The following is a 27,986-nucleotide window of genomic DNA, read 5'->3' on the forward strand; positions in this document are numbered from 1 at the left end:
AGGCGGCTCAGCCAAGCTCCTCCCTGCGCCGGGGTCTTTTCTCTTCCTCGCGTGCAGCGAGATGGCTGAAAAGCAGCAGCAGCGAGGCGACTGTGGCTGTGCTTGCAGGAAGGGCCTGGAGAAATCCGAGGTAAAGAGCAAAGCCGAGCAGCTCCAGCCTCTCTCTCTTTCCCTCTCCCCTCACGCAGAAGAGAGGAGGCTCGTGGTGGGAGGGGAGGAACCAGGTTCAGTCGCCGAGAGTCCCAGGTGGAGCAGGGAAGATCGCCCGCCGGAGCAAGGCTAAGCTGCCACGGTCCCCACGCTCGCTTTCCTAGGGGAACTTCCGTTTGTAAAACGAGGGGACACTTTTGGGGAAAACCTAAAATTCAGCAGATGAAAAGTTTTCATTTACAGGCTGGGAAGCATGATGCAACGATTGCTGTTATTATTAATAGTACTGTGCATATCGACACAAGCCATATCAGCAAGGAAAGGAGAAAATGGAGAGGGAGGCTTCACCACGTCTGGCTGCCATAGCTGTTGAAAGAGTCTGGGGCAGAAATCAGGAGTAGCTGATAACCAGCAAATGCAAGGAACTGTAGGATCCAACTGTGCCTTCAGTTTTTACCAGTGATGGGAATCAGACTGGTTTTTTTTAATGTATGCCAGCACTGATAAAGCACCACCAATACCCCCTTTCACCTAGAGCAGCAGTCTCCTACTTTTTCAGACTTAGACACAGCTTTCATCCAAACATGTATTTGAAGACCTCCCCCATCCTCTCACATTCCCTATATATTTGTATAGTAGTAATGCTGCTGTTGGACCTGCACCCACCTTTGATCAGGCTGTGACTCGGTAGTGGGTCCCAGCTGCCAGATGAAGACCAATAACCCAGAGCAGACATAGGCAAACTCGGCCCTCCAAATGTTTTGGGACTACAGCTCCCATCATCCCTGACCACTGGTCCTGTTAGCTAGGGATGATGGGAGTTGTAGTCCCAAAACATCTGGAGGGTCAAGTTTGCCTATGCCTGACCCAGAGGAACAGAGCATGAAAACGAGAATTCCCTAGTTCTGCATCCTGGATTCTGTGCAAAATGAAAATGCTGGCACAGGCAGGACAGGGCGCTTCTTCCCAATCCTGAGTCCCTATGGGGTAAATAAAAGTGACCTTGTCACCTTCTGGGGTCAACTCTTATCCAGGATCTATTTTCTTATTGGCTATGAAGCTTATTAGGTGGCCTATGGCAAGTCACTAATCTTGCTTTGTTGGGGAGTACTTCTTAAAACATTCTTAATTATTGAAGTTATTTTAAGATCTTGTTTTCCATATGCGCCTGTATAACGCATTTTAAAATTGGGTGGAGTTTACTTGGCAAATGTGCCCACATCAAAGATTAATACAATACCTATATTAATATCTATTTTTGAAGTGCCTACTAATCAGCATACAGTTACTGTTTACATTGCTTCTTATTCTGGGGCAGAGTGGCTTTTGGATTACAACATTTGGGTAGCCACTGGAAACAGCTTAAATTCAGTTAACTTAATAAGTATATTTACACACACGTATCAAGCTGTATTACAAATTGTAAGTGTACAGCTTTATGAGCTTTCATGCTTTTATTTGTCAATACTTACTAATTTTCTTGTTCATTTTTAATTTGAATAGCGTTCTGAGTACTAGAATCATAGAATCATAGAGTTGGAAGAGACCACAAGGGCCATCGAGTCCAACCCCCTGCCAAGCAGGAAACACCATCAGAGCACTCCTGACATATGGTTGTCAAGCCTCTGCTTAAAGACCTCCAAAGAAGGAGACTCCACCACACTCCTTGGCAGCAAATTCCACTGTCGAACAGCTCTTACTGTCAGGAAGTTCTTCCTAATGTTTAGATGGAATCTTCTTCTTTTTTAAAAAAAATAATTTTTATTGGGTTTTCACATTTTTCATAAACAAACACACAAAAAGTACAACAAAAACAAAACAAATATATTCTCAAAACCTTATTTTCTTAACCTTATTCCCCGAACTCCCCCCCCACCCCCTCTTCATACATCCCTATTCTCATAATTAATTCAGCAAGTTTTAGTTTCTTCTCCTTGACCTATAATTGATATTTTTAATATGTCTCTTCCTAATTAGCCCCATTTCTCTTATCCCCAACTCTTATAAACATTTAGGTTCTTTCCTAAGGTCGGCCTAGGTTCCCTTCCACAGATTTCCCATTTTTAAATGTAGGCCCTTTTCACCCAACCCAAAGTTCATCATCATTCTTGCCCTTCTGCTTCCCCCTCCCCCCTTCCCAGGTACTGGTCCCTTTTCAAATAAAAGTCCACCATAGTTTTTAGCCCGGATTTCTTACGTCCGAGGCCTTTAAATCTCTTTCTGTTCCTCTCCGTCGGTTCTGTTGGAAGTCTCTTATATCAGTCATCAAATCTCGAAGCAATCCATTCTCCATCACTCCAATTTTCCTTCCCTCCAAGATACTTGGTAACAACTGCTGCCAAAAGTCAACCAGTCTTTCATGTTCAAAAGGGAGGCCCCAATCATATTTCTTGTGTCCTTTAAGTTCCTGTATTCCAGATACTTCAGGGGCCCCCTCCTTCATCCTTAGCATCTTTTGCAAAGTTATAATCCAAGTAATCCAGGTATCTTTTCCCTTGCAATCCACCATTATAGGCTTTTTGTTGGTATTTTCCAATTGTTCTTTCTCCTCTCCTTGCTCTCTTTCCTCCGCTTCTTGAGATATTGCTTCTGTTTTGGCTGCAGATTCCTTTCCTGTCAAATCCTTCATGCATTCAGCAGAGTTGCTTGTTCCTGAAGTCAAGGTCATTAATTGTTTGTTCATACTCAGACTCTGCTCTTGCAATATTCCCACAAGAAAGAACATCCTGTTTATCTCTGCCTGTAATTTTCCTTCTGCAGCCATTGTAGTAGCTTTGGAATCCCCCTAGAGGGATTCTGGTTACTTTATAAACTTTTTCCAACAGTCCAAACCTTTTTTTGTTTTTTTCTATCAAGTCTCCAACAACTTTGTTTCAATTTAACTTTTAGTTCAGAGAGATATCAGTTAACAAACTTTCAATCTGTCCATTTGACAGCTCTTTTGACAGCTGTCAAACTCCTTATTCTTCTTCACCAGACTCAAACACGGGACACTCCCTGGTCCATGGGGGGGGGGGTTCTCAAAAAAAAAAATTCCTCCTCACTCTCCAGCACAACACTTCTTTTATTAAATCATGGAAGATAGTTTCTTTTATAATATATAAAGGTATCTTTTCCGCCTTAGTTCTCTCGACCTTGCTTGAAAATTTTCTGTAATTAGGGGGGGTGCGGACTCCCTTTTAGCACACCCTCCGGTCGTCTCGAATTCGCAGGAAAAATTTCTTAAAACCAAATTCCGTTTACTCACGGGTTAGTTCTTTCAGTCCAAATTTTCAGGGAGGAAGTCAGCGCTCTCCGGTCATGGCTCGCGGCTACGCTCCACCGAGGTGTCGATCGACTCTCAGCGCCACACCGCCCTCCGTACCCTTTTCGAGGGTCGGAGGGGGTCTTAGGGCGCCCACCGAGTCTTCCCGTCCGTAGGCTTCAGCGCCTACGGTTTCTGAGGGTCCCCGCGTCGCCGGCGCGGCAAGACCCAACCTCCGTGGAGCCGATTCCCTCCGCAGCTCGGAGGGAATCCGCCATTTCCAGATCGCGCTAACCCGGAAGTCGTTTAGGTGGAATCTTCTTTCTTGTAGTTTGGATCCATTGCTCCGTGTCCGCTTCTCTGGAGCAGCAGAAAACAACCTTTCTCCCTCCTCTATATGACATCCTTTTATATATTTGAACATGGCTATCATATCACCCCTTAACCTCCTCTTCTCCAGGCTAAACATGCCCAGCTCCCTTAGCCGTTCCTCATAAGGCATCGTTTCCAGGCCTTTGACCATTTTGGTTGCCCTCCTCTGGACACGTTCCAGTTTGTCAGTGTCCTTCTTAAACTGTGGTGCCCAGAACTGGACACAGTACTCCAGGTGAGGTCTGACCAGAGCAGAATACAGTGGCGCTATTACTTCCCTTGATCTAGATGCTATACTCCTATTGATGCAGCCCAGAATTGCATTGGCTTTTTTAGCTGCCGCGTCACACTGTTGGCTCATGTCAAGTTTGTGGTCAACCAAGACTCCTAGATCCTTTTCACATGTACTGCTCTCAAGCCAGGTGTCCCCCATCTTGTATTTGTGCCTCTCATTTTTTTTGCCCAAGTGCAATACTTTACATTTCTCCCTGTTAAAGTTCATCTTGTTTGTTTTGGCCCAGTTCTCTAATCTGTCAAGGTCGTTTTGAAGTGTGATCCTGTCCTCTGGGGGTGTTAGCCACCCCTCCCAGTTTGGTGTCATCTGCAAATTTGATCAGGATGCCCTTGAGTCCATCATCCAAGTCGTTGATAAAGATGTTGAATAAGACCGGGCCCAAGACAGAACCCTGTGGCACCCCACTAGTCACTCTTCTCCAGGATGAAGAGGAACCATTGATGAACACCCTTTGGGTTCGGTCAGTCAGCCAGTTACAACTCCACTGAGTGGTAGCATAGTCAAGTCCGCATTTTACCAGCTTCTTTACAAGAATATCATGGGGCACCTTGTCAAATGCCTTGCTGAAATCAAGGTAGGCTACATCCACTGCGTTCCCTTCATCTACCAGGGTTGTAATTCTGTCAAAAAACGAGATCAGGTTAGTCTGACATGACTTATTTTTCAGAAATCCATGCTGACTATTGGTGATCACAGCATTCCTTTCTAGGTGCTCACAGACTGTTTGCTTAATGATCTGCTCCAGAATCTTCCCTGGTATTGATGTCAGACTGACTGGGCGGTAATTATTTGGGTCCTCTCTATCCCCCTTTTTGAAAATAGGTACAGCATTTGCCCTCCTCCAGTCTGCCGGGACTTCACCTGTTCTCCAGGAATTCTCAAAGATGACTGCCAGTGGTTCTGAGATCACATCTGCCAGTTCTTTTAATACTCTTGGATGCAGTTCATCTGGCCCTGGAGACTTGAATACATCTAAACTAGCCAAGTATTCTTGTACTATCTCCTTAGTTATTCTGGGCTGTGTTTCCTCTGCTGAATCATTTGCTCCAAATTCTTCAGGTCGGGCATTGTTTTCTTTATCGGAGAAGACTGAGGCAAAGAAGGCATTGAGGAGTTCAGCCCTTTCTGTGTCCCCTGTTTGCATTTCACCATCTTCTCCTCTGAGTGAACCCACTGTTTCTTTGTTCTTCCTTTTGCTACGAACATACCCATAAAAGCCTTTTTTGTTGCTTTTAACCTCTCTAGCAAGCCTGAGTTCATTCTGTGCTTTAGCTTTTCTGACTTTGTGTCTACACGTGCTGGCTATTTGTTTGAATTCCTCTTTGGTGGTTTCCCCCCTTTTCCATTTTTTGTACACATCCTTTTTTAATCTTATTTGAGATTACTAATACTATTTGAGAGAGTTGAGCTGAAGTCAGCATAGAAGTGAGCTGCAGTAATCTTCTAGCTTTATATTTCATATCCAAGGTGGTCAGAACTTTGACAGAATGAGTAATTTCAATGTGTAAAGAAATAAAAGTTGTACCACTTTCATAATCAGTGAAAGGACCCGTTGGTTTGGTGAAACCAACAAGAGAGAGTGTGAGATCTGTCATTTCAGTTCAGCTCTGCCTGGGAGCCCAACCACCAAAGAACTCCCCAATGTACCCACCCAAATGGCTGCAGATGGACCTTTTGGAGCTCTTCACAATCTCTTTTAATGGTCCTGAACAGTTTAGTCTCATCAGCAAACCTGGCAATCTCACTGCTCACTCCTAATTCTAAAATGTTTATGAACAAGTTAAGAAGCACAGGTCCCAATATCAATCCTTGGGAGACTCCACTATATCTCAACATTTATTCCTATTCTCTGATTCCTGCTACCTTATGGGTAGCCCCCAAGCTGATAGCATTAGTGCCCACCCCAACTTTTATTCTTAGACCCCAAAGGCCAGAAAGGCTCATTCGTTCTTCTGATTAAGGTTACCTGCTGCCCATTTTGCTAATGGTATTGGCAGGAAGTGGGAAGCCTACTTACTGCTCCACTTCCTTTGGTCTCCAGTTCCAAATCAGCAGTGGGCTATCCAGGCAGTTACTGTCTATATCCTACCCTTAGAAGAGAGAATAGATGGCTAAAGAGCAAGCCAGCAAGTATGCAGGCAGGCAGGGGAGCAGTGGTAGTGGGGAGACACTGTGGTTTTCAGCAGAGGGGAAACATAACTGTAGGGTGCCAGGAACACCAGGGCTCTTCAAACATGATAATGCCACTGTCAATTCCCCTGGAAAACTAGCTGCTTAATTAATCTAGTTTTAAAGGATTATTGCGGGGGAGAGTTGTCTGACACTGCTTCTTACATATGTATCATTTTGTGCACTTAAATTGCTAAGGTTATCAGCACAGCTGCCTCATCTATTGTTGCTTCCTCAGTTTATTAATGCTTCTAATTCTTGTAATAAAGGAACTGAAATGAGAAGAGCTCAAATTCTATTTTGGAATTTTGAAAATTGCAGAAGCTCTGACTACATTAGTTTATAAGTTCGTCTCTATAATTAAGATGTAATTCATCTCCTTCCAAAAATAAAACAACAAAATTATATATCATGTGAATTATTTTGATACATTTTGTACAAAACTGACTAATTAAAGGTTTTATGGTTGCTGTTTTTAGAAAAGGAATATGACCGTTCTTCACACCATTTTATTAAATGGAAATTTGCTCGTTTGGGAATCATGGTAGAATTGAAATGGGGTGGGTGTCTGATGGACAAAGAAAATTACTTGCCAACTTTTAAGCTAACACATTCCATAATATTTGTTGGTTCAAGGACTGCTTCAGATCATGCAGTGTTCACTTCCATAGGTGATGTTTCTCATGTTTAAAGCACTGAGCTACACTCCTTCCATATAAGAGCATATTTTCAGAAACATGGCATTCAGCTGGTTTATGCCAGTCAGTATGGAACTCACTTCCCTAATATTAAGTTGGAAATCAAAGACCCATCTAGTCCAGCATCCTGTTCTTGCAGTGGCCAAACACCTATGGAAAGTCCATAAACAGAAACTGAGTGCAGCAGGGCTCTTTCCAATGGTTTCCCTCCAGCAACTGGTATGCAGAGGCATACTGTCTCCAAGTTAAGACAGAACATTGCCATAATTGCTAGTAGCCTTTAATAGCCATACAGTGGTACCTCGGGTTACAGACGCTTCAGGTTTCGTGATTTCGGGTTGCGCACCATGCCGAACCCGGAAGTACCGGAACGGGTTACTTCCGGGTTTTGGCATATGCGCAGAAGCGCTAAATTGGGCTTTGCACAGAAGCACTGAATCGTGACCCGCGCATGCGCAGACACTATGCTGCGGGTTGCAAACGTGCCTCGTGCACAGATCACATTTGCAACCCGAGGTTCCACTGTACTGTTGATGTTATTCTTTTTTTAAAACCACCCAAGTTAGTAGCCATCAATACCTCTTGTAGTAGCAAATGTGTAGTAAGGAATTCCTTTTGTCTGTCCTGAATCTTCCACCATTCAACTTAATTGGATGGCTCTGGGTTCTAGTTTTGTGAGAAATGGAGGATTTCCAGGGGATGAACATGGAAGACTGAATGTCTTCTGTTGGCAAGTTGCTGACCGAGATAATTACATGGTGACTGATGATAGCCAGGACATAAATCTTGGCTATCAAAATTCACTCTGGAGATAAGAGTGAACAGGTTAATAACTTCTGATGCTCTGAAAAAGCCCTTTTCTACACCGGGAGACCAAGAAGCTGTCAGCACATGGGAATCTGGGTGGGGGTGAGCAACTTAGAATGGAGGAATCACCATGTTGCCCAAAAGCCACTCAAGAGCCCTGAAGGCCATAGGGGCTGCAAGTCTGCCTTTTTCTAAATATCTCTGAGACTGTTAAAATTTACAAATGAGAAAGATGTTTCTGTCTGCTGGTTGAAATTTACATTTGGTGTGTGAGCTACTTTCTGGCTTTAAGAAGAGTTGATCATTAAAGGGCTGAAAGCAAGGGGGGGGATGTTCTAATTGTTTGAACCAAGGAAGTTTTATGATAAAGTGAGTTCTGAGTGCTAAAAATTTTAATTCTCCATTTTCCCAGTGAAAGTGTTGGCTTGAAATCAAAAGTAATTTTGTTACTTCATATTGGCTTTGTGGTAAAGGAATGTGTACTGATAAGAGATAACACTGTGAAGATCTTAAAGTGGAGACGGGAGATTGAAGATCTTAAGATAGAAACTGAATTGTTAACAAGAACATTCAGTATGGCAAATACTCTGCTGGACATTCCATTGACTGTTGGCAACCTTTAGCAATTGTTTGATGAGCAGTTAAAAGAGATCAGAGCTAGGATTGATGAAATAGTGAATGAAAGTGGACCAGAGAAGGATGAAATGGGAAGTGAAATTAAAGAGGACACAGAGATTTTGGAGAACAATATGAATATAGGATTGCCAGAACAGGAGGGTGAAATGGTTGAGTTGGAGGCAACAGATGGTGAAATGGAGAATACCTTCACACAGGTGTGTGAATGAAGGCAGTTGTGGGTGCACAGTGGGGAGGGGGCCTAAAACTGCTATTCACACAGTCAGCCTGGCTCATGATAAACATGACTGTGTGGACCTGCCTTCACTAACAACCTAGTGCATATTTTGGAATACAGTCATACCTCGGGTTAAAGACGCTTCAGGCTGAGCGTTTTCAGGTTGCGTTCCGTGGCAACCCGGAAGTAATGGAATGGGTTACTTCCGGGTTTCGCCGCATGCGCAAAAGCGGTGAGACGCGCAGATGCAGGTTGCGTTCTGCTCAGGATGCAAATGGGGCTCTGGAGCGGATCCCGTTCTCATCCAGAGGTACCACTGTACATGCCAAATTTATCTGTATTTTAAAAACAACAATTTCAAGTTCATGTCGGATAAATGATTCACTTCATTTGAAATGTTAGAGAAAAGTGGCAATCTCCCCCACCCTGCCATCAATATACTTCAGTCATGTTGGCTTAACAGTAATTCTGTAAATCCTTGGTGAATCCTTTTGCAAATGTTTGTCATTACGCTGATACATACCATAAGTTGAAGCTCATACTAGAAGGTGTTCTACTGAGATGAAGCTTATACCCAGCTTATGCAAATGTATATCATTTTTCTTTGCAACAAATAGTGTGTATAATAGCTAGACTAACATATAATAATAATATGAAAGATTTCAAAGGACTTTGATTTCATAGCAGATTTGGGATTAGTAATGATTTGCAACATTAACTGGTGTAAACCTGCATGGCTGCATTGCATTCAGGACAGATACTCCAGTTTACATCAACTGTGAAGGTGCCCTGGAGTGTTTGCTTGGCATCTGCTAAAATGTGGTAAATGAAGAATGACAAATTGCAGTTGTTAATAGTAATTTCATGAACCTCCATTTGAAAGTTATCTTTCAATGTCTGTTACTGATGACTGTTTATCAGGCTGAACGAGTTGCAGAAATCTAATTTATTTTCCCCTTCAATTTAAATGTAAATATTTAGGGAATCTTGTAGTTGCTCATCCTTTAAGAAAATATATAGAGTCTCAGTTTGAGTGAAATGTTAAAAAAAGAAGCACAGTCGACTGTGCAACTTCGGAAACTGTATTAGAAGCAGATGTTTTAAAGCTGTACATAGAAGTCAATGGACAGCTACTGTGATAGCCTTGTGCACAATATATCACAGGTACAGGAAACCTTCATGTTTTTACTTGAAACCACTGCAGAGATGGGTATTGAACCCACGGGTACCCATAATATCTAAAGGTGTCAAACAATGCTGTGCAAGGGAACCAGAAGGAACACTGTTCTTCACCATATGCACAAGAGCAAATGCTTTTTGTGCAGCCCTTTTCACTGCTGGGCAGATTCTGCATTGGACTGGACCTGAAAAGTCTGTTGGTCAACCATAGCCAAGCGTCTAAAAGCATGTACCCCACCCTCCATAGCTGCAAACGGCAAAAATTGTGCTATTTAGAAAAAAGCAACTGGGGTCAGGTCCCTTCTAGAAATTGCTAAACTCCCAAGTGCTATCTTCCTTGACTATTGACCATGCTGCCTTGGGCTGATGGGAATTGTAGTTCAACATCTGGAGGTCGCTATGTTGTCTACCACTGACCAAAAGGCTAGAGCCCATGTGTGGGAACCTTTTACCCTCTTGATGCTGCCGAACTACAACTCCCATCATCCGTGGGATGCTCGCTGGAGCTGATGGGAGTTCTAGCTTAGCAAAATCTTAAATGTGAGATAGATAATTGAGTCACCCATGCTATATGGACTTTATATAACAGCTGCCATCCACGTAAACAAATCTCAGTGAATTTACTGTGCGAGTTTTGATTAATCAAATTTGCATATAAACAAACCATAATGCTGAAGAAAAAGCATACTCTGTTTTTAGAGATTCATGTGTTACAGCAGAAAGAAGCAATTCCCCTTGACTGAGAGAGAAGAGCAGAAATCTGTTCAAAATAGCAATATTTCTAAGTATTTCTATTTAAAACAACTTCAGGGGGGGGGGGTTCCCGATCAGCTGGAATCACATTTTAATCAATGAATCGGATAAATATTGCAGCTTTCATTTAAAAAGCAAATAAACCATTTTTAAATGTGCCTTTTCTTTTTGTTTCCTCCGTAGGAGAATGTGCATCCAAGGAATTTGATCCCAGAGCTTTGCCGCCAGTTTTATCACTTAGGATGGGTTACAGGGACTGGTGGTGGAATCAGCATGAAGCACGGGTGAGTGTTTAGTGGTTGTTGTTTTAAACTAATACCCACTTAGGCACAGATCAGCATAAGTGGAGGGAAAGTGAAAGATAAAACATGATAGATGTTGAAAAGAAGTAGACAATTGGAACTTCATTAGAGTGGCCTTATACCATTGTCAAAGAAGGCTACTTAAGTGCAATACAGCGGCTTAAGAACTTTATGGGCCCTGGATAAGAAAGCTGTCATTCTTGTATATCTTAAGCAAGTAAGTCCTCAGACTCTCTGAGCAGAATATAAATAATTTCCTCCAGCTGACAGCAGAACATAAAGTGAATGATTTTGTGCAGGTGCAGTACTCTAAATAGATTTTCTAAAGAAACATGTACATGAAATGTTTGGCTTATTTCCGAGTTGCTCTGGATATTTGCATTTGTGGATACCTAGCTCCACTTAGCGGTGGGAAAAGGAAAAGCTTGCAATCTGTTGGCATAAAGATATATGTGTGTCTGGATAAAGACATACAGCGGTGCCCCGCAAGACGAGTGCCTCGCAAGACGGAAAGCCCGCTAGACGAAAGGGTTTTCCGTTTTTGAGTTGCTTCGCAAGACGAATTTCCCTATGGGCTTGCTTCGCAAGACGAAAACGTCTTGCAAGTCTTGCGGGGTTTTTTTCGCTCCCCCCCCCCTTTTTTCTAAGCCGCTAAGCCGCTAATAGCCTTTTAGCCGCTAAGCCGCTAATAGCGCTAAGCCGCTAAGCCGCTAATAGGGTTGCTTCGCAAGATGAAAAAACTGCTAGATGAAGAGAATCGCGGAACGGATTCTTTTCGTCTTGCGAGGCACCACTGTATTAGTTACACTGTGAAGGGTTTTGCCACATGGGCTGCCAATTTCTAGCCTTGGGGTCACATGTGGATTCAAGCAGGTGGATCTTGAGCTGTTCCAAAAAAGAGTTTTCCAATGATAATTGCCATTTCCCTCTTCCTGTATAGCCAGTATTGGACAAGCAGTGCATGCTTGGAAAAGAAGGTGAACCTAGATGATAAACAAAAGTGGAAGTAGCAATGGCAACAGAAGTGAGACTCCAATACCCGCAAAGAGCAAGAGAGGTTTTAGAAAACAGGCTAGAATTGGACTGCAGGATGACTGAAGTCAGTGGCTTAGGTTGTAGAAAGAATTTTGGAGGAATTAATGGGAGAGCACCACTTGTATTCATCTCGGGGATGGAGACACAGGAAGCAGAAGGCCTGTTGTAGTGAAAACTGTAAACTAACAGCTCTCAAAACAAAAACACATGACGCAGAAATAAATCTCATTGGTGTATTTTTTTACATAATAATAAAGTATAACTTCACCACTTAATAAAGGCTAAATTATTCCTAAGACCAGGATAGCATTCCTGTAAACACAGTGCAATGTCAGTTTCAAATGCTGACATTTTAAAATTATCCTTGCTTAATTTTATTGCAAATGTGTAAAAGCCTTAGGGAAGAGGTTGGCATACAGGGCAATTCCAAGAGGGTCCAGGGAGGTGCAGAGTGGCATATCCTTTGCCTCACCTGAAACCCTGCTGGTTCCTGTCCACCATGGCAAAAGGTAGAGGAAGTGCTGTTTGTGTAGATGTGTTTGGTTTTTTTGCTTGCCATATGCACAGCTGTCCTGCTCAACTCCACGCCCCATTTTGGGGCCATACTGTGGCTTCACTGAAATTCCCCACATAGAGCCCAGCTGAGGGACACTGCCACCTAATCCTAACTCCCACCAGCACTTCTGATCAGGGGGTAACAACTGCAGCCTTAATCTTTCATCTAAACTGAAAATGGCTCCTGTGTCACAAAAGTTAGTCTGTGACTTGAGGCTGCTGCCTTATATGCTCACTGTATATATTTCCAAAAGCACTGTGTTTTCATTGCTGACAATTCTATGCAAGATACCATGTTGATTCTTAGTACAGTGGTACCTTGGGTTACAGACTTTTCAGGTTACAGACTTCACTAACCCAGAAATAGTACCTTGGGTTAAGAACTTTGCTTCAGGACGAGAAATCGCATGGTGGCGGCGCAGCGGCAGCGGGAGGCCCCACTAGCTATAGTAGTACCTCAGGTTAAGAACAGCTTCAGGACCTCCAGAACTAATTAAGTTCTTAACCCGAGGCTCCACTGTACAGTAGCACCCTGAGTTACATTACCCTTGGGAAACGTAAACTTCAGGTTGCGAAAGTGGCAAACCCGGGAGTGTTTCACCATGTGCGCATGCACAGAAGTGGTCTACCTCTCTGCACATGCATATAACTGTGATCCTCAGGTTGCGAAAACCTCAGGATCCGGCCAGACCTCTGGAACGGATCCCGTTCGCAACCAGAAGTACTACTGTATTCCCAACAGATATATAAAGGTAAAGGTAAAGGTACCCCTGCCCATACGTGTCCGACTCTAGGGTTGTGCGCCCATATCACTTAAGAGGCTGGGGGCCAGCGCTGTCCGGAGACACTTCCGGGTCACGTGGCCAGCGTGATGAAGCTGCTCTGGCGAGCCAGTACCAACACAGCACACGGAAACGCCGTTTACCTTCCCGCTATAAAGCGGTACCTATTTATCTACTTGTACTTAAGGGTGCTTTCGAACTGCTAGGTGGGCAGGAGCTGGGACCGAAAGACGGGAGCTCACCCCGCCGCGGGGATTCGAACCGCCGACCATACGATCGGCAAGTCCTAGGCACTGAGGTTTTACCCACAGCGCCACCCACGTCCTGTAACAGATATATAGTGTTCTTTTTAGTTTGACTGCAAATCCTTGCCATTTGCGTGACCAAATGGAATCTTCTTCATAAATGTGCACCCACCCACCTCCCTTTAACATTCAATGAATAATGTCTTCAAATATCAGCTGTGCATAACCTGGCCAATTAACCACTAGGTGTCTCTGCTCTGCAAAATTCCAAGTAAGAGCTCCAGAGCTCCGTATTACTCCAATATTATTAAAACCAACGGTTCTTCGTGCAGACATTGCCTCACTTTCTCTTTTGCCCACAAACAGATTTGTGCAATAGTTTTTAAAAACTATTTAAAAACTATATTTATTTTAAATCATTTACAATCCCGCTCCTCCTCCCTAAATAGTGGCATACGCTAAACACAGTAAAATATGAACAACTAGTAAGAAAGAACAAAGCATACAGCTTATGTTTCACCCTTTAGTCCTAAACCCCTTTATTTGTGTATCAAGTCCCCTTGGCTTCAGAAGGATTTTCTTCTACTTCAGCTTCCTTAGAATTGCAGCTTCTGTTAACCTACAGCAGTATAGATGTTTATTCCCCTGCAAATCAAAAGGGATTTCTTTGTCTCATAACGTGCACTGCATAATCACAGCTATGAAGAGCTTTAAGGGCAACGGCAGGCAATAACACCTCTAAGCTATAATAATGTCGGGTGTTCTAGGGCTAGCTAAGCCTGTGGCAGTAGCTTAAGCACTGCTGTCAGATGCAGATCATGTTGTGAGGGAGGAATTGCTGTATGTTTGGTTGTTGATAAATGAAGCCATATGCTTCATGCTACTTTGTGCCTACAGCTAAACTTTTCTGATTTCCCCCTCTAGCAATGAGATATATATTGCTCCCTCTGGTGTCCAAAAAGAAAGAATTCAGGTAGGTACATTTCTACCTCTGATAATCTTCCTTGAAAACTAATCTGAAGATTTATCCCGTCCATGCTTGCTCAGAAGGAAGTCTGGCTGAGTTACACCCTGGTAAATATGTATAGGATTGCAGCCGCAGACATATTTAAACACACATTTATTAGTAGGAAGAAAGCTCAAAAGCTTCCTTTTCTAATTAGCTCTGGCCTAAACAGTGTAATTTTGGAACAGCCTTGAATGGTGGCATTAAGGTATCCTGGGCTCAGTGGCGTAGCGTGGGTTGTCAGCACCCGGAGCAAGGCAAATAATTTGCGCCCCCTAACCCGTGGATTTGCGCCCCCTAACCTGTGGATCTGCCCTAACCCCAGATGTTGCGCCCGGTGCGGCCGGCCCCACCTGCACCCCCCACGCTACGCCACTGCCTGGGCTAAAGAAAAAACTAAGGAGGCAGCCTGGATGAATGGGCCAGATAGATTGCAGTGTTCCTTGTCTGCAGGAGAGAGGTGATACTTTGCTTGGATCTTCTCACTCTGGGAAGCCCTGCTGCCTGTATGGAAGGGTTGTAATTCCTATTGGACAGCCAAAATGAGCATTGGAAAGAAACTTATTGAAGCCACATAACTAAGACATGCATGCAGGGTGAATAAAAAGCAATGATTTTAAAATAATAATTAAAAAATCAGGGTTTTTAAATTAAAATCAGGGTTTTTTTATTTAAATCAGATTTTTTTTATTTAAATTGGATTTTTAAAATAAAATCCTTTTGGAGGAAAAATCTTTCTAAACATAGTTTTCTATGACATTATGATTCAAAGGCTATTCATCAACAAATAATGATTTGTTTTAAGTTTTTCATGTGTGCTAAAACTTAATCTATAAGTTGTTTCTTTAAAAAAACACCACGTTTAGCCACATCAGTTAACAAACATGGATACATATGCTATAATGTTATTTAGTTAAATAAATTGCTTAAATTGTTATTAAGGAAATGATTATTTTTCTCCTTCCAATAAAATACAGCAGAAAAGTTGTCCAAATATAAACAGTTAGCTTATTAAACCTCACAATAATTTCATAATTATCTGTTTATGTATTTCTACTAGTGTAACCAAATCAGTAATTTTTGATATAACTGTAAAAAGTACTCTGAAAATTTATTATTCCAAAAATGAAACCTTTCTCTAGTTGTAAATATTAAGATTATACCAGTGAGAACGAGCCTTTCTGTAAAAAGAAGAAGATTTAAATCAAGTCTTACTGACTAGTGATTTAAATTGATTTGATTTAAATCAAATCCACCCTACATGCATGTATGTCCACTTATTTATCACCTTTTCCTTTCCATTTATTGGTCCTTTGTTCCTGCCACCTCACCCCTCAGACACTCGGGAGTGGTAAAGGGAGATGGCTTATTTTCTTTTGTGCAGCCAAGTTTATTTCACAAATGGCATTGGAGGGTTCTACTTGCCATTAATGCCATTGCTGCTGTGAGCTACTGTCAGGAACAAGAGTGGGCTGCCTTACCCTTTGGCTTTATATTGGGCTAGAAGAACCCCCACAATAGCAGGGCTGATTAGGAACACTGCTTTCATCCAGTGGCCAGGCAGGAATAGCCACTAAGAAGAAATCAAGAAATTGGCTCTGTACAGCACTGTTTCTCTTGATCTTAGAGGCTTTTTCCTTTCTCCTCCTGTGATGAGGCTGCATTTTAATATATTAATGTTTCAATATTTTAATTGTTGTCTTTTAATCTTGTTTTTAAGTTGTATTCATTCAACTTGTTTTTATTATTGCTTGTTAGCTGCCCTGAGCCCGGCCTTGGCTGGGGAGGGCGGGGTATAAATAAAAATTATTATTATTATTATTATTATTATTATTATTATTACCCACCCAGAATGCTGGAGCAGTCTGCAAAGCTGGGAAGAAAGTAGCAACAGTGTTTAATGTGATGAAAATAGCCCTGTGCAATTGGGCCTGTATGTTGTATACCATGTACAACACATCGACCACGATCGACTTGGGGACCACGCAAGGATTTTGGTCGATCGCGGCTGCCTCAAGCACCCTGCTGGGCCGCCGGCTTTGCCCGACGCCCAGTCAGCTGGCCGGCCCGGAAAGGCACGAAGCACCTGCCTCCGCCTCCTGCAAGTCTCCTCCCCGGGCAGGGAGGTGAAAATGGGGCACACGGGGCTCTGAACGGGCTGCAGCTGTGGAGGCGCCCAGTCAGCTGGCTAGCCAGGAAAGGGAGCTGAGGGAAGGGCAGTGCGTGCAAGAGAGACCATGACGTTTCTCCTCCCTCTCCCCCCCTCCTGCTGGTTCCCATGGAAAGAAAACCCTCTCCCTCCTAGTTCTGCATGGATGCTGAACTTTCCAGTTCCAGCCTAGCTGCGTTTACTCAAAAGTAAGCCACTCTCCCTCCTAGTTCTGCATGGATGCTGAACTTTCCCTGCCTTTCCAGTTCCAGCCTAGATGCATTTATTTGAAAGTAAGCCGCTGCCCCCATCCCTACAGAGCTCTTCCATCCACTAAAGGGGGAATTGGACATTTTGGGACATGTTGGCTTCCTGTGTGCACCAACGGCCCTGGGAGGGGGCCGGCGTGGGGGTAAAAATTTGTTGTTATTTTTATCATTACCATAATTTATTATTTATACCCCGCCTGTCTGGCTGGGTTTCCCCAGCTAAATATGTTTAAGTTGAAGAATAACAATGGGAGAGTGTGGTAGCTCACTGCCAATTTTTGATATTCGATGATGGATCGCAACCTGTTGGATGTTGGACGTGCCTGTTGTATACCATAATGAAAATTTGGATTTTTTTTAAAAAAAATAATCTTTATTAATTTAAATTACACACATTTACAAAGAATTTACAATCTCATACTACAAAAAGAAAATTAAAGAAAAAACAATTAAGAAAAAAGAAAAGAAGAAAATACAGAAAGAAGAAAAAGCAGATTTACATGCATTAAAAAACTTAATCTTCCTAATTAATACTTAAGTAAACAGTTAAATAAAAAAGACTTCTGACAAAATGAGTCAGATGTCAGAACTCGATAATTTGGATTTTAAAGGAAATCTTTGTGTCCTATTGGCATAGAAACTCAATCTGTGAATATTGTGTTGTGATTAACAGAAAGCAAATCTATACTTATCGACTCAAAGGTTGGCCCCAGTGAGTTCAGTGGAGCTCCCTCCCAGGTAAATGCATGTAGGAGTGCAGATTAAATCATAGGCTGTTTCTGCTGCAACATTAGTGAAATAAATATGAAGGTATATTTTCAGATGAAGGCTGTAATCCTATACTCATCTGGGTGCAAGCCCATTGAATGCAATGGAATTCACTTCTGAACAAATGTGCATATAGGATTGCTCTGTAAATATTTGACCAGGGCTCTGTGTCTATTCTGCGATTGTTTGTACGTGTGCCAGAATCAAAAGATGGATTCCAGAGGCTCTCGGTCTCAGCTTTCATTTGTTTGTCTCTAATCCTTTGAAAGAGAGAGTTTTGAAAACCAACGAGCATGCTAAGATTGTGGTAATTACGAACAAAGTGCATTTCCTAGGGGAGTTTACTTCTTAAAGTCGAGCAACACAAAATGTTAAGATTAAATTATAATCAGTGATATATAAGGGTGTGCATTTCTAGATATCTATATAGTACTGGTCATACAGTTTTCTTAACGTTATCGTAAATTAGTTCACCAGAAAGGGAACAACTAAAAAATGATGTTCTCAGGAAAGGCAGCATCATGCGCCTGACGTGGCACTAGCACCACTGCAGTTTGCTAAGAAGGGGAGAGGTGATGTGGCAGAGGCAGAGAGGTGCTGTGCGGACACACTGGTGGAAATGGAGCCTTGGTTCTGCTCATGCAGCTTCTCAGAAGCATCTTCTCCACTGCCTGGCCCCGCTGCCCCCCAGTAGACAGCAGTGGCACTGGTCAGGCCAGGAGGACAGGTATGTCCTGCCATTCCTGCCCTACCAGCCATTCTGTGTTAGGGTATGCGCAAATATAACTTCCTTCTGCGGAGCGAGACTGGCTTCACAATGCATTCAAAGAATATACTGTATTGGCCTGAATATAAGCTGCACCCGGAAATAAGCTGCACCTTTAAAATTCGGAAATAAGCTGCACCTTTAAAATTCGGGGGGGGGGGGGAGAGAAGAAAAAAAAAGACAATACCCGAATATAAGCCGCTCCTTAAAATTCTGCAGGTGTTCACACCCATAAATGGCAAATGTAGAAGAAAATCCTAAAGGTACCAGAGAGGACCCGCAAGTGGGTTAAACACCTGTTCGTAGCACCGTAAATGCAAATAAAAAATCAATAAAGGTAAAGGTACCCCTGCCCGTACTGGCCAGTCTTGACAGACTCTAGGGTTGTGTGCTCATCTCACTCTATAGGCCGGGAGCCAGCGCTGTCCGCAGACACTTCCGGGTCACATGGCCAGCGTGTTTACCTTCCCGCTAGTAAGCGGTCCCTATTTATCTACTTGCACCCGGGGGTGCTTTCGAACTGCTAGATTGGCAGGCGCTGGGACCGAGCGACGGGAGCGCACCCCACCGCGGGGATTCGAACCGCCGACCTTTCGATCGGCAAGTCCTAGGCGCTGAGGCTTTAACCCACAGCGCCACAAATATGGGGGAAGCCATGAATAACACTAGAATTAATTGCACAAGTCTCAAGCTCGCTTTTTTGTTGTTGTTCCGTTTTACCGCGTGTCTGTTTCAGCAGCGATATCCTAAAAGGCAATTTTTGTAAGGTCACGAATTTAAGCCACACTTTAACTTTTCACGGTTGGACATATTTAGGCCTATACGGTATTTATCAGCTAGTCAAATGCTGATCTCAGTCATCTGCCTTGCTCTCTCTTTCCCCGCCCCCAACATTTTTCTCTGGGTTATCTTTAGGCAGCACAAAACTTTAGAAGGGCACTTTCACTTTATTTTTTTCAATGGAAGATGCTTTAAAAACATATGTGAAACTGCTCCAGGGTTATGGGGGGCGGGGGGGGGGAAGGATTACAAGAACACAAGGATCAACCAGCTTTTGCTTCACGGTGAATAAACTGGTCCCCCCCCCCCCCCCGAGTTTGATCCTGGACAAGGAACCGGTCACTTCCACCATGCCTTAACAACTCACTGCACATTCACATTTCTGCACCCCCTCAGAATTTAATTACATTGAATGTATTTTATAAAGAACTAGTTTCTCCAGTGGGTTTTTTCTTTCTTGTTTTATTAAAATGCAAAACCAAGCATCAAACAAAATCATAACAGAAAACAGTTATTAAATTCCGAAGCAGAGCCAAAAAAAAAGTTTCAGTGGTTTTTCAGCTCTCAATGCACTTTAAGCAAATCTTTCTCTGATCTTTGAACCCTTTATAATTTAGTTTGTCAAAATGTAGGTGTGCATAAATACTCAAACTGTGTCTCCAAATGCTTTCATTATAGCCTGAAGATATGTTTGTGTGTGACATTGAAGAACGGGACATCAGTGGTCCCCCACCACACAAGAAGCTGAAGAAGAGTCAATGCACGCCTCTCTTCATGAATGCTTATACCATGAGAGGTAGGCAGCAAGCAGCGTTATTGAAAAGTCATCACTTTGTAAACACTAGTGTATTCTGCTTATAAAATGGAGATTTCTTAATTGAAACTGCAGCAGAATTGGAACATGCCTTTACAACAGTACAATGCAATTCTTGCAGTAATTGCTATAACAGCTAAAGCATCTTTCTTTTACCGATTGGTTGATTTCATTTACAGTATATATATGCCTCCTTATAACAAAAAGCTCTCTTGATGGCTTTTTGAAAAGGAATGATTCACAGAAGCTTCATTTGGCAAATACAAATATGTACCCCAATGGAGTCTCTCTTTTTTGGTAACAATTGCTACATTTTTAATATGGGCCTTCTGGCGGTTCCCTCCCTGCAAGAAGTGAGGTTACAGGGAACCTCACAGAGGGCCTTCTCGGTGGTGGCACCCACCCTGTGGAATTCCCTCCCATCAGATATCAAGGAAATAAACAACTATCTGACTTTTAGAAGATATCTGAAGGCAGCCCTGTTTTGGGAAGTTTTTAATGTCTGATGTTTTGTTGTGCTTTTAATTCTGTTGGGAACCACCCAGAGTGGCTGGGGAAGCCCAGCCAGATGGGTGGGGTATAAATTATTTATTATTATTATTATTATTATTATTATTATTATTATTATTATTAAATAATAATAATAATTCAGCCTCTCTGTATGTGCACAGAGTATGGCTGACTTACTAGTCTTCTGAGGGGGAAATCATAAGTGGTAGAATCAGAGGTGCCCAGTTGCCTCAGCTAGCAGTGGGACAATGAATGAGTACCTCCTGGCCTTTCCCCTTACTTTCAATGTTTGGCTGCTGCTCATGCACTGGCAGCTTATCCTCCCCTCCTCTCTGCCTCATTCTGAGGAAGACGGGGAGGCATCCTGGGAAAGGTGGCTTTAGAGAATGCTTTTCCAGTGTTTTTGGGGGGTTAGTAGACACCCTCTCTTAAATAATTCCCAGCCACCCCAGAATAGTGGCAGCTCAGGCATTCTCCTGGGCACCTGTCCCGCAATGCCTTGCTCTGAGAAAATACCCCTTCCCTTCTTCAGAATGAGGTGTGTTGCTGCCATATTAGCAGTGGCAATACTTTAAAAGCGAGGAGGAGGAGCACTTGGAAAGGAGTAGCAGAATGTTCAAAATCAGTGAACTTGTCTGCCACTTAGGCTGGGGAAACAGGAGACAAGGAAGCAGGCAGGTTTTGGAGAAAAGTTTTATACTGTGGACAGGGGTCTGTGTGCTCTTGGTAGGAATGAATGCAGGGAGATGAAGGCTGAATTTTGTATCTCAGTTCAAAATAAGACAAATGTTTGACTATGGGACTCTAGTCCTTATCCTTAGCACTAGACTACAGGCATACCTTGGAAGTCGAACGGAATCTGTTCCGGAAGTCCGTTCGACTTCCAAAACGTTCAAAAACCAAATCACGGCTTCTGATTGGCTGCAGGAAGCTCCTGCAGCCAATCAGAAGCGGCAGAACACCCATCGGATGTTCAGCTTCCAAAAATAGTTCACAAGCCAAAACAGTCACTTCCGGGTTTGCGACATTCAGGAGCCAAAACGTTCGGGAACTAAGTTGTTCGAAAACCAAGGTACAACTGTATAATCCTGAAAAATATGTCTAGCATGATTATCCAGTAAATCAGAATCTGTTCAAATTGTTGCTTGGCACCTTTGGAATGGAATGGGTGGAGGACCAGTTCAAAGGTTAAACTCAAAGGACTGGTTCTTTATTAAATCAAATCAAATCTTAGAGAGAGAGAGAAAAGAGAAGAAGTAGTTTGGGGTATTTCAGTCTTGACAGGGCGTTTGAATTTTCATTCTGAGAATGTATGCCTTCTGGGGATGCGTGTGTTGAATGTAATTAATATACCCTCAGGTGGAGAGTGTGGCTGAAGTCCAAGTAGAGAGAGATAATTTTCTAGATTGTTATTTGCTTCCTTTTAAGTTTGTTCCCCAAGGAATACAAATTACTAGAAACTGTGAATATTGCCTCCATTTCCCACCTGTGCTACTTAGCTGGTAGCTACATGCTAGTATTAGTAATTAGTACTAGAAACTGGTTTTTGTCCATGGAGTGCTGGAGGAGACTCTTGAGAGTCCCATGGACTGCAAGAAGATCAAACCTATCCATTCTGAAGGAAATCAGCCCTGAGTGCTCACTGGAAGGACAGATCCTGCAGCTGAGGCTCCAATACTTTGGCCACCTCATGAGAAGAGAAGACTCCCTGGAAAAGACCCTGTTGTTGGGAAAGATGGAGGGCACAAGGAGAAGGGGACGACAGAGGACGAGATCATTGGACAGTGTTCTCGAAGCTACTAACACGACTTTGACCAAACTGTGGGAGGCAGTGGAAGACAGGAGTGCTTGTTGTGTTTTGGTCCATGGTCCATGGGAATAGGACACGACTAAACAACAAAAATTGGAAATTGGTATAGATGTTGACACAATTTTATTAAGAAAGGTTGTGGTGGGGTGGACCCACCCTTCCGGCGTCATTGCAACTTACCTGGAGGGGGCAGGGACAGAACTGGGTGATGACAAGCTTGGAGCAGTATGGTCACATTGGCAGGAGCACCACACTGACTCTGCTGGTGTGGACCCTGTTGAATATTTGCCACTACTCTCATTTTGACACACACACTTCCCTTTTCCTAATATTCAATGCCAGTGTTGGGATATATGAGGCATTCTCTTGAGCTCTTGGCTACAAATGGGGGTTATAATAATAAAAACAAGTTTTGCTGGTCTCTAATAAAATGCTACAAAGAAAGCTTATAGGAAAATGTACAAATGCCTCCTTCATTGTTTTGTGGTGCGTAAGAAGCTGGCTGCATTGAGCTAGTGAAACTGAAGCAACCCATACATTTTCTCTGAGGATTACTGAGTGCAGTCTGCCATCCTTTCCGTTGATTTAAAGAAGTGAGTTGTTTTGTCTTTTAATTTACCTTGTCCGTATTAGCAAAAATATTTAGCGTAGGTCATAAGTTTATATACCAGGAACATATCAAGAAAAAAAGGAGCTGTGATTTGAAGAGTGATGTATGAGTCATATTTTTCATTAAGTTTTCGCTTTCGTAGGAGCTGGAGCAGTAATCCATACGCACTCCAAAGCTGCTGTAATGGCCACACTTCTCTATCCTGGAAGAGAGTTTAAAATTACTCATCAGGAGATGATAAAAGGGATCAAGAAATATACAGCAGGAGGCTATTTCAGGTAATTTCCCCTTGATAAGTTTTCAGCCTCATTGTCATAGTTTACCCTGATTTCAGAACAATCTCTCTTGTTCATATTTCAGATAATCTGTTTTTATGTGCAATGTGCAAATACTTCACTTTAAAAAAAGAACTTCTGCTGGTAATTTCCCAGAAAATATGTCTGCAGTCCTATAGATGGTTATGCTGGGCACAAATTCTGTTGAACTCAGTGGGACATATGAGCTGAACTGGCATAAATTGGCTTGTGTTGTACAAGACACACCTCTTCTGCCTTTACAAACCTATGTTAGTAGATGTAGATCAGGGGTCGGCAACCTAAGACCCATGGGCCACAAGCGGCCCATGGGGGTCGTTTAACCAGCCCATGGACTCCCGCCACCCGCTCAGTCAGCTCCTGTGCGCCGTGCTAAACCAGTGTGGAGCAGAGCGGGCACTGCCTTCTGTGACGCTGGCCGGCTTCCCATTGGCTGCAGGAAGCTCCTGCAGCCAATGGGAAACTGCACACGCCTCCTCCGCGCTGGAAGGAGCTGGAAATAGCGTTTGCACATGTGTGCACACGCTCCAGCCCTGTAACTATAATTGACTGTAACTGTAATTATTTAGTTGTGCCCATTACAACAACATTGTAAGGGAAGTCAGCATTATTACTCCCATATTGCAGATTGGGGGGGGGGGGGGAGTAGCATGAGAGTGGCTTGCTTTAAGGCCATCTAGCGCATACATGGTAGAGGCAAGTTTCAAACTGGGACTTTCTGATTAATAAGTACGCCTGCAGTCTGAATTGTACTTGCCTGGGAGTAAGCCCCATTGAATTCAATAGGAATTACTTCTGAGAGGACGTTGTTACGGTTGAACTGTAAGGCCCCATCGGCACTATACATTTAAAGCAGTATTATACCACTTTAAACAGTCATGGCTTCACCCAAGTGATTTTGGGAACTGTAGTTCCCCTGAAAGTGATGCAATTCCCAGAGTTCCCTGGGAAAAAAGGGATGGAATGTTAAACTGCCCTGGAAATTGGAGCTCTGTGAGGGGAATAGAGGCCTCCTAACAACTCTGAGCACCATAACCCCCATATTTCAGACTACAGTTCCCAAGATTCTTTGGGGGGGAAGCCCCTGCTCTGGTTTTCACTTCTAACGCTGCCCCCCCCCCCATTTTATGGAGGACACATACAAATACTCCCTTTGCAGAGGTTTTTTTTTTCTGGTAATCAAGACGGATTGAACTTACATGTCCTGTATTTAACCTTTCTAGATCACGTGAAAGTATCCTAAGAATCACGATACTTCTGTGAGTGAGAGGTGCCCAATCATTTTTACATATAAGAACGAGATATACTTAGAGTCATATCTTATTTTAGAACAACAAAGTTCAAGCATATAAATTGTGGCATGTTTAATTTATTATTTCTGTCATGGTTCCAACAGTGTATAGCTAGTACCCTGCCAGTTTTAATTAACTTGGTTTAAACAATGCCAGGTTATCTTAATCCCACTTTAGTATTCATAGAGCAAATTCCAGGGCGGGACAGGCTCCATCTTGCTCACAGTTGAGATTCTCAGAATACGATAGAACAATACGAATGATCTGCTAAGACTTCTAAGCAAACAATTACGCTAGGGAACAAAACATCAATTCTTGGAATTCACATGATATTTTTCTCTCCTCACTCCCTTCAAAATGAAAGAACTCAGGACCCAACGAAACTGATAAGTGGTCTGATCTTTGCACAATTAAATTCCGGAATTGACTTCTCTAGTGTTTTAGGATGACCAGTGGCATAAGCAGACTTTTTTTTTAACAATTCATGGATGTTATGTCCGTTGCAGTAATAACCTGTTCCAACAGTGTAGCATCACCTACCATATGCTGGTGATTAATAACAAGAGATTAATATTGTGCTGTTTGTCACAGCAGAGTGAAGTTCCGTTGTTGCTGGTAAATGCTTAAGACAAAAAAATGCAAAATACAGAACAATTGATAGAGTCTAGCCAAAGTTAAGAAGAGTTTCAACTTCTTTGAAATTGTTGACACTTGCAATGCAATCCTATGCATTTCTCCTCAGAAATAAGTGTCAGTGGGACTTGTTCCCAGGTAGGCGTGTGGTGCACAGTTGCTTCCTTAAGTCACGTGGTTGGTTGTGCCCGTTGATGCTGTGCACCCAAACACTACCATTCCTGAGTGCCAATGCCATGATGAACCAATGGAAACATAGATAGGGAGATGTTGTCAAAGAAATGTTTGTTTCAAAAAGTCCTTAGTACAAACAAGCTGTGATGTTCACTATCTCTCTGATGATTTAGTTCCTCTTTCATTCACTTCTATGCTTTAGATCAAACTCTTCCTAATACCATGGTGACATGGTGCTGGTGTCGTCATTGTGTTACGTGATTTAGGCTGCAATCCAACACACACACACACACACACACACACACACTGGGGAGCCTTTACAGGGTGGCAGGGCCACCAAGCATCCAGAGCTCTGCTGCACACAGCTGGTGGAGCAGAAGGTGGGGGAATCGTAATATGACCCAGCTCAGGCTTAATGCATGACAACAGTGACACTGGCTTGGGATCCAGCAGACATGGGACCAACTCAGTCAATCCCCACCTCCAGAACACCTGCACTGGGGCTTTCCACTGCTGATGCTAGGCATCCCAGCAGTGGTCCTCCTGTCTTCCTGCACCTTCAACTGATGGAAGGGGTCATGTACCACTGATGGCCAGCAGGAGGCCAGCTTCACCAGGAGAGCTGGGTAGAAAGGATTGCTCTTCCCTGGGTATACTGGATGTCATTGCTGATTTTAATTCATTGATAATCACCTGGGTGGATTTGTGGCAGAAAAGTGGGACATACTCCTCCATTGTCTCCTGAGACAGACGGATGCCAACCAGATTGCTTTGAACCAGCCTTTCCAGGTAGCAGAAGCACAATGCTAACCTGAAGAGGAACACGTGTCCCAATTCCATCATCTTTTCAGGTATGATGATACCTTAGTGGTTCCTATTGTCGAGAACACACCTGAAGAGAAGGACCTGAAGGAAAGAATGGCTCAGGCAATGGATGACTACCCAGACTCCTGTGCTGTGCTGGTCAGACGTCATGGAGTCTATGTTTGGGGAGAAACTTGGGAAAAAGCCAAGACAATGTGAGTTCTTCTTCTTCTTTGGAAATCACTCATAGCCCAGTAAAACTATGTGAGTACAACTATGAAGAAGCACAATGGTAGCCCTCTGCTGTTGCAAGCGAATACCACTGGATTTTACATTCCAGAGTGTACTAGAGAATGCACGTTGCTTTCAGGTGAAGCTATCACCACTTCTCCTTCACCTGTGTCTTTCCTTTAATATATGTAGATACTGAGAATGGCCCTCATACACTCAGATTCCCAAAAGTGAAAATCCCTGGGAGTACAATTCCCTTTTGCAAATATTTTCAGAAGCCTTCACATGTTTTGCAGATCATAGCACAGACTTGGGAGCTAAGCATAGTTTTAAAAAACTAATTCAGGTCTTGTTGCTATTTATGATTGCGTTTCTAATGTTAGGAAAGACATTACCAAGATAATGTTGTATAAGAAAAACAAAAACAAAATTCATATTGCTACAATTGGTGCTAAATCACATAGCAAGATGCCAACTTCTTTCGTTTTGTCTTTTAGGTGTGAATGTTATGACTACCTTTTTGATATTGCGGTACAAATGAAGCAACATGGACTTGATCCTACTGCAGTTCCAAAGGAAGAAAATGGGATTGTTTAATACCTCAACATCTCTTACCAAAATGACACTGATATTTCAGGGAAATATCAATAGGTTTTAGGGTTCACGCCCAAGCAACTTTTAACATTTCGCACAATATGTGCTTATTGGTTTTAGTGAAATATTGTTGCTAAATACAGACCATTTTATGCTGTTTGTTAAAATCCTGAAGGATTCCCAAGGCAGTCTGGATTCCCAGTTGTGCATATTAAAGGATCTGGAACTTCCCTTTCCCTTTACTTTCACAGTACAACTGGCATGTTTCTTTAGGATTTTCCTTGTGGCTCGTATTCTATAATATAGCAAGATCAAAATGCAAATGTATTACAACTTCAAATTATTATAAGGTTTTCATAAATAAAAGACAAGTTGCATTTTGAAAGCCTAGCATGGCACCAAATGGAAAAGTTCTTTAAAACAGCTTTAAACTAAATCAACAAAGAGTCTGTCTCTGGAAAAGCTAGATAGTGTTGAAAGAGTGCCACGTATAAAAGTACGCCAAAATGAAACATTAGCCTTTTCTCTTTGAAAAGTGCAGTAGTAATTATATTTTACACTATCCTCTTTCCTCAGCAGCCCCTAGGTTACAATAGATTTTCTCTTGGTTAATTTTAATGGATGCCTTCTTTGTAAGTTAAGCAGAGGAGAAAATGTATGCATTAAAAATGATAATATTTGAAGTAGAAATGAGAATCAGATATGTGAAAGTACATGGTGACTTTCTTTTTTATATAATTAAATTTATAATTTCCGTTTATGTACAAATGTACAATTATTCAACAATCGTTCTAACATTTCAAACTTTGACTCTTCTTCCCCCTCTTTCTGCGGTTCTTTGCATTTATTTTCATCATTTCCTGCATACTCCAAATTAACTTATTATTTTAGTCATCTATTCTCATATCTATCTCATAAACATTTTTGAAGCCACAGGTTCTTACAATAATCCTACCAATGTCTTGATTTGTTTACAATTTGTTTGTAAATACTCTATAAAACATTTCCATTCCTTTCGAAAAA

At 42.5% G+C, this 27,986-nt stretch overlaps 1 protein-coding gene across 3 annotated transcripts; it reads left to right on the plus strand.

Moving 5' to 3' along the window:
• Positions 1 to 10: 10 nt before the first annotated feature.
• Positions 11 to 27,986, plus strand: APIP (APAF1 interacting protein). Of its 3 annotated transcripts, XM_077929220.1 has the most exons (8): positions 11 to 130; positions 10,704 to 10,804; positions 14,364 to 14,412; positions 19,856 to 19,973; positions 23,064 to 23,199; positions 24,459 to 24,494; positions 26,186 to 26,353; positions 26,867 to 27,986. In XM_077929220.1, the coding sequence occupies exons 1-8, from the start codon at positions 62 to 64 to the stop codon at positions 26,964 to 26,966; spliced, it is 777 nt and encodes a 258-aa protein (XP_077785346.1). In that variant the 5' UTR covers positions 11 to 61; the 3' UTR covers positions 26,967 to 27,986. The 3 variants fall into 3 exon arrangements, with proteins under 3 accessions (XP_077785346.1, XP_077785350.1, XP_028584003.2); XM_077929224.1 differs by lacking the exon at positions 14,364 to 14,412; XM_028728170.2 differs by lacking the exon at positions 24,459 to 24,494 and having other exon boundaries at positions 12 to 130.

The sequence above is a fragment of the Podarcis muralis genome, chromosome 1 (genome assembly GCF_964188315.1).
Source record: "Podarcis muralis chromosome 1, rPodMur119.hap1.1, whole genome shotgun sequence".
Classification (NCBI taxonomy): Eukaryota; Metazoa; Chordata; class Lepidosauria; order Squamata; family Lacertidae; genus Podarcis; species Podarcis muralis.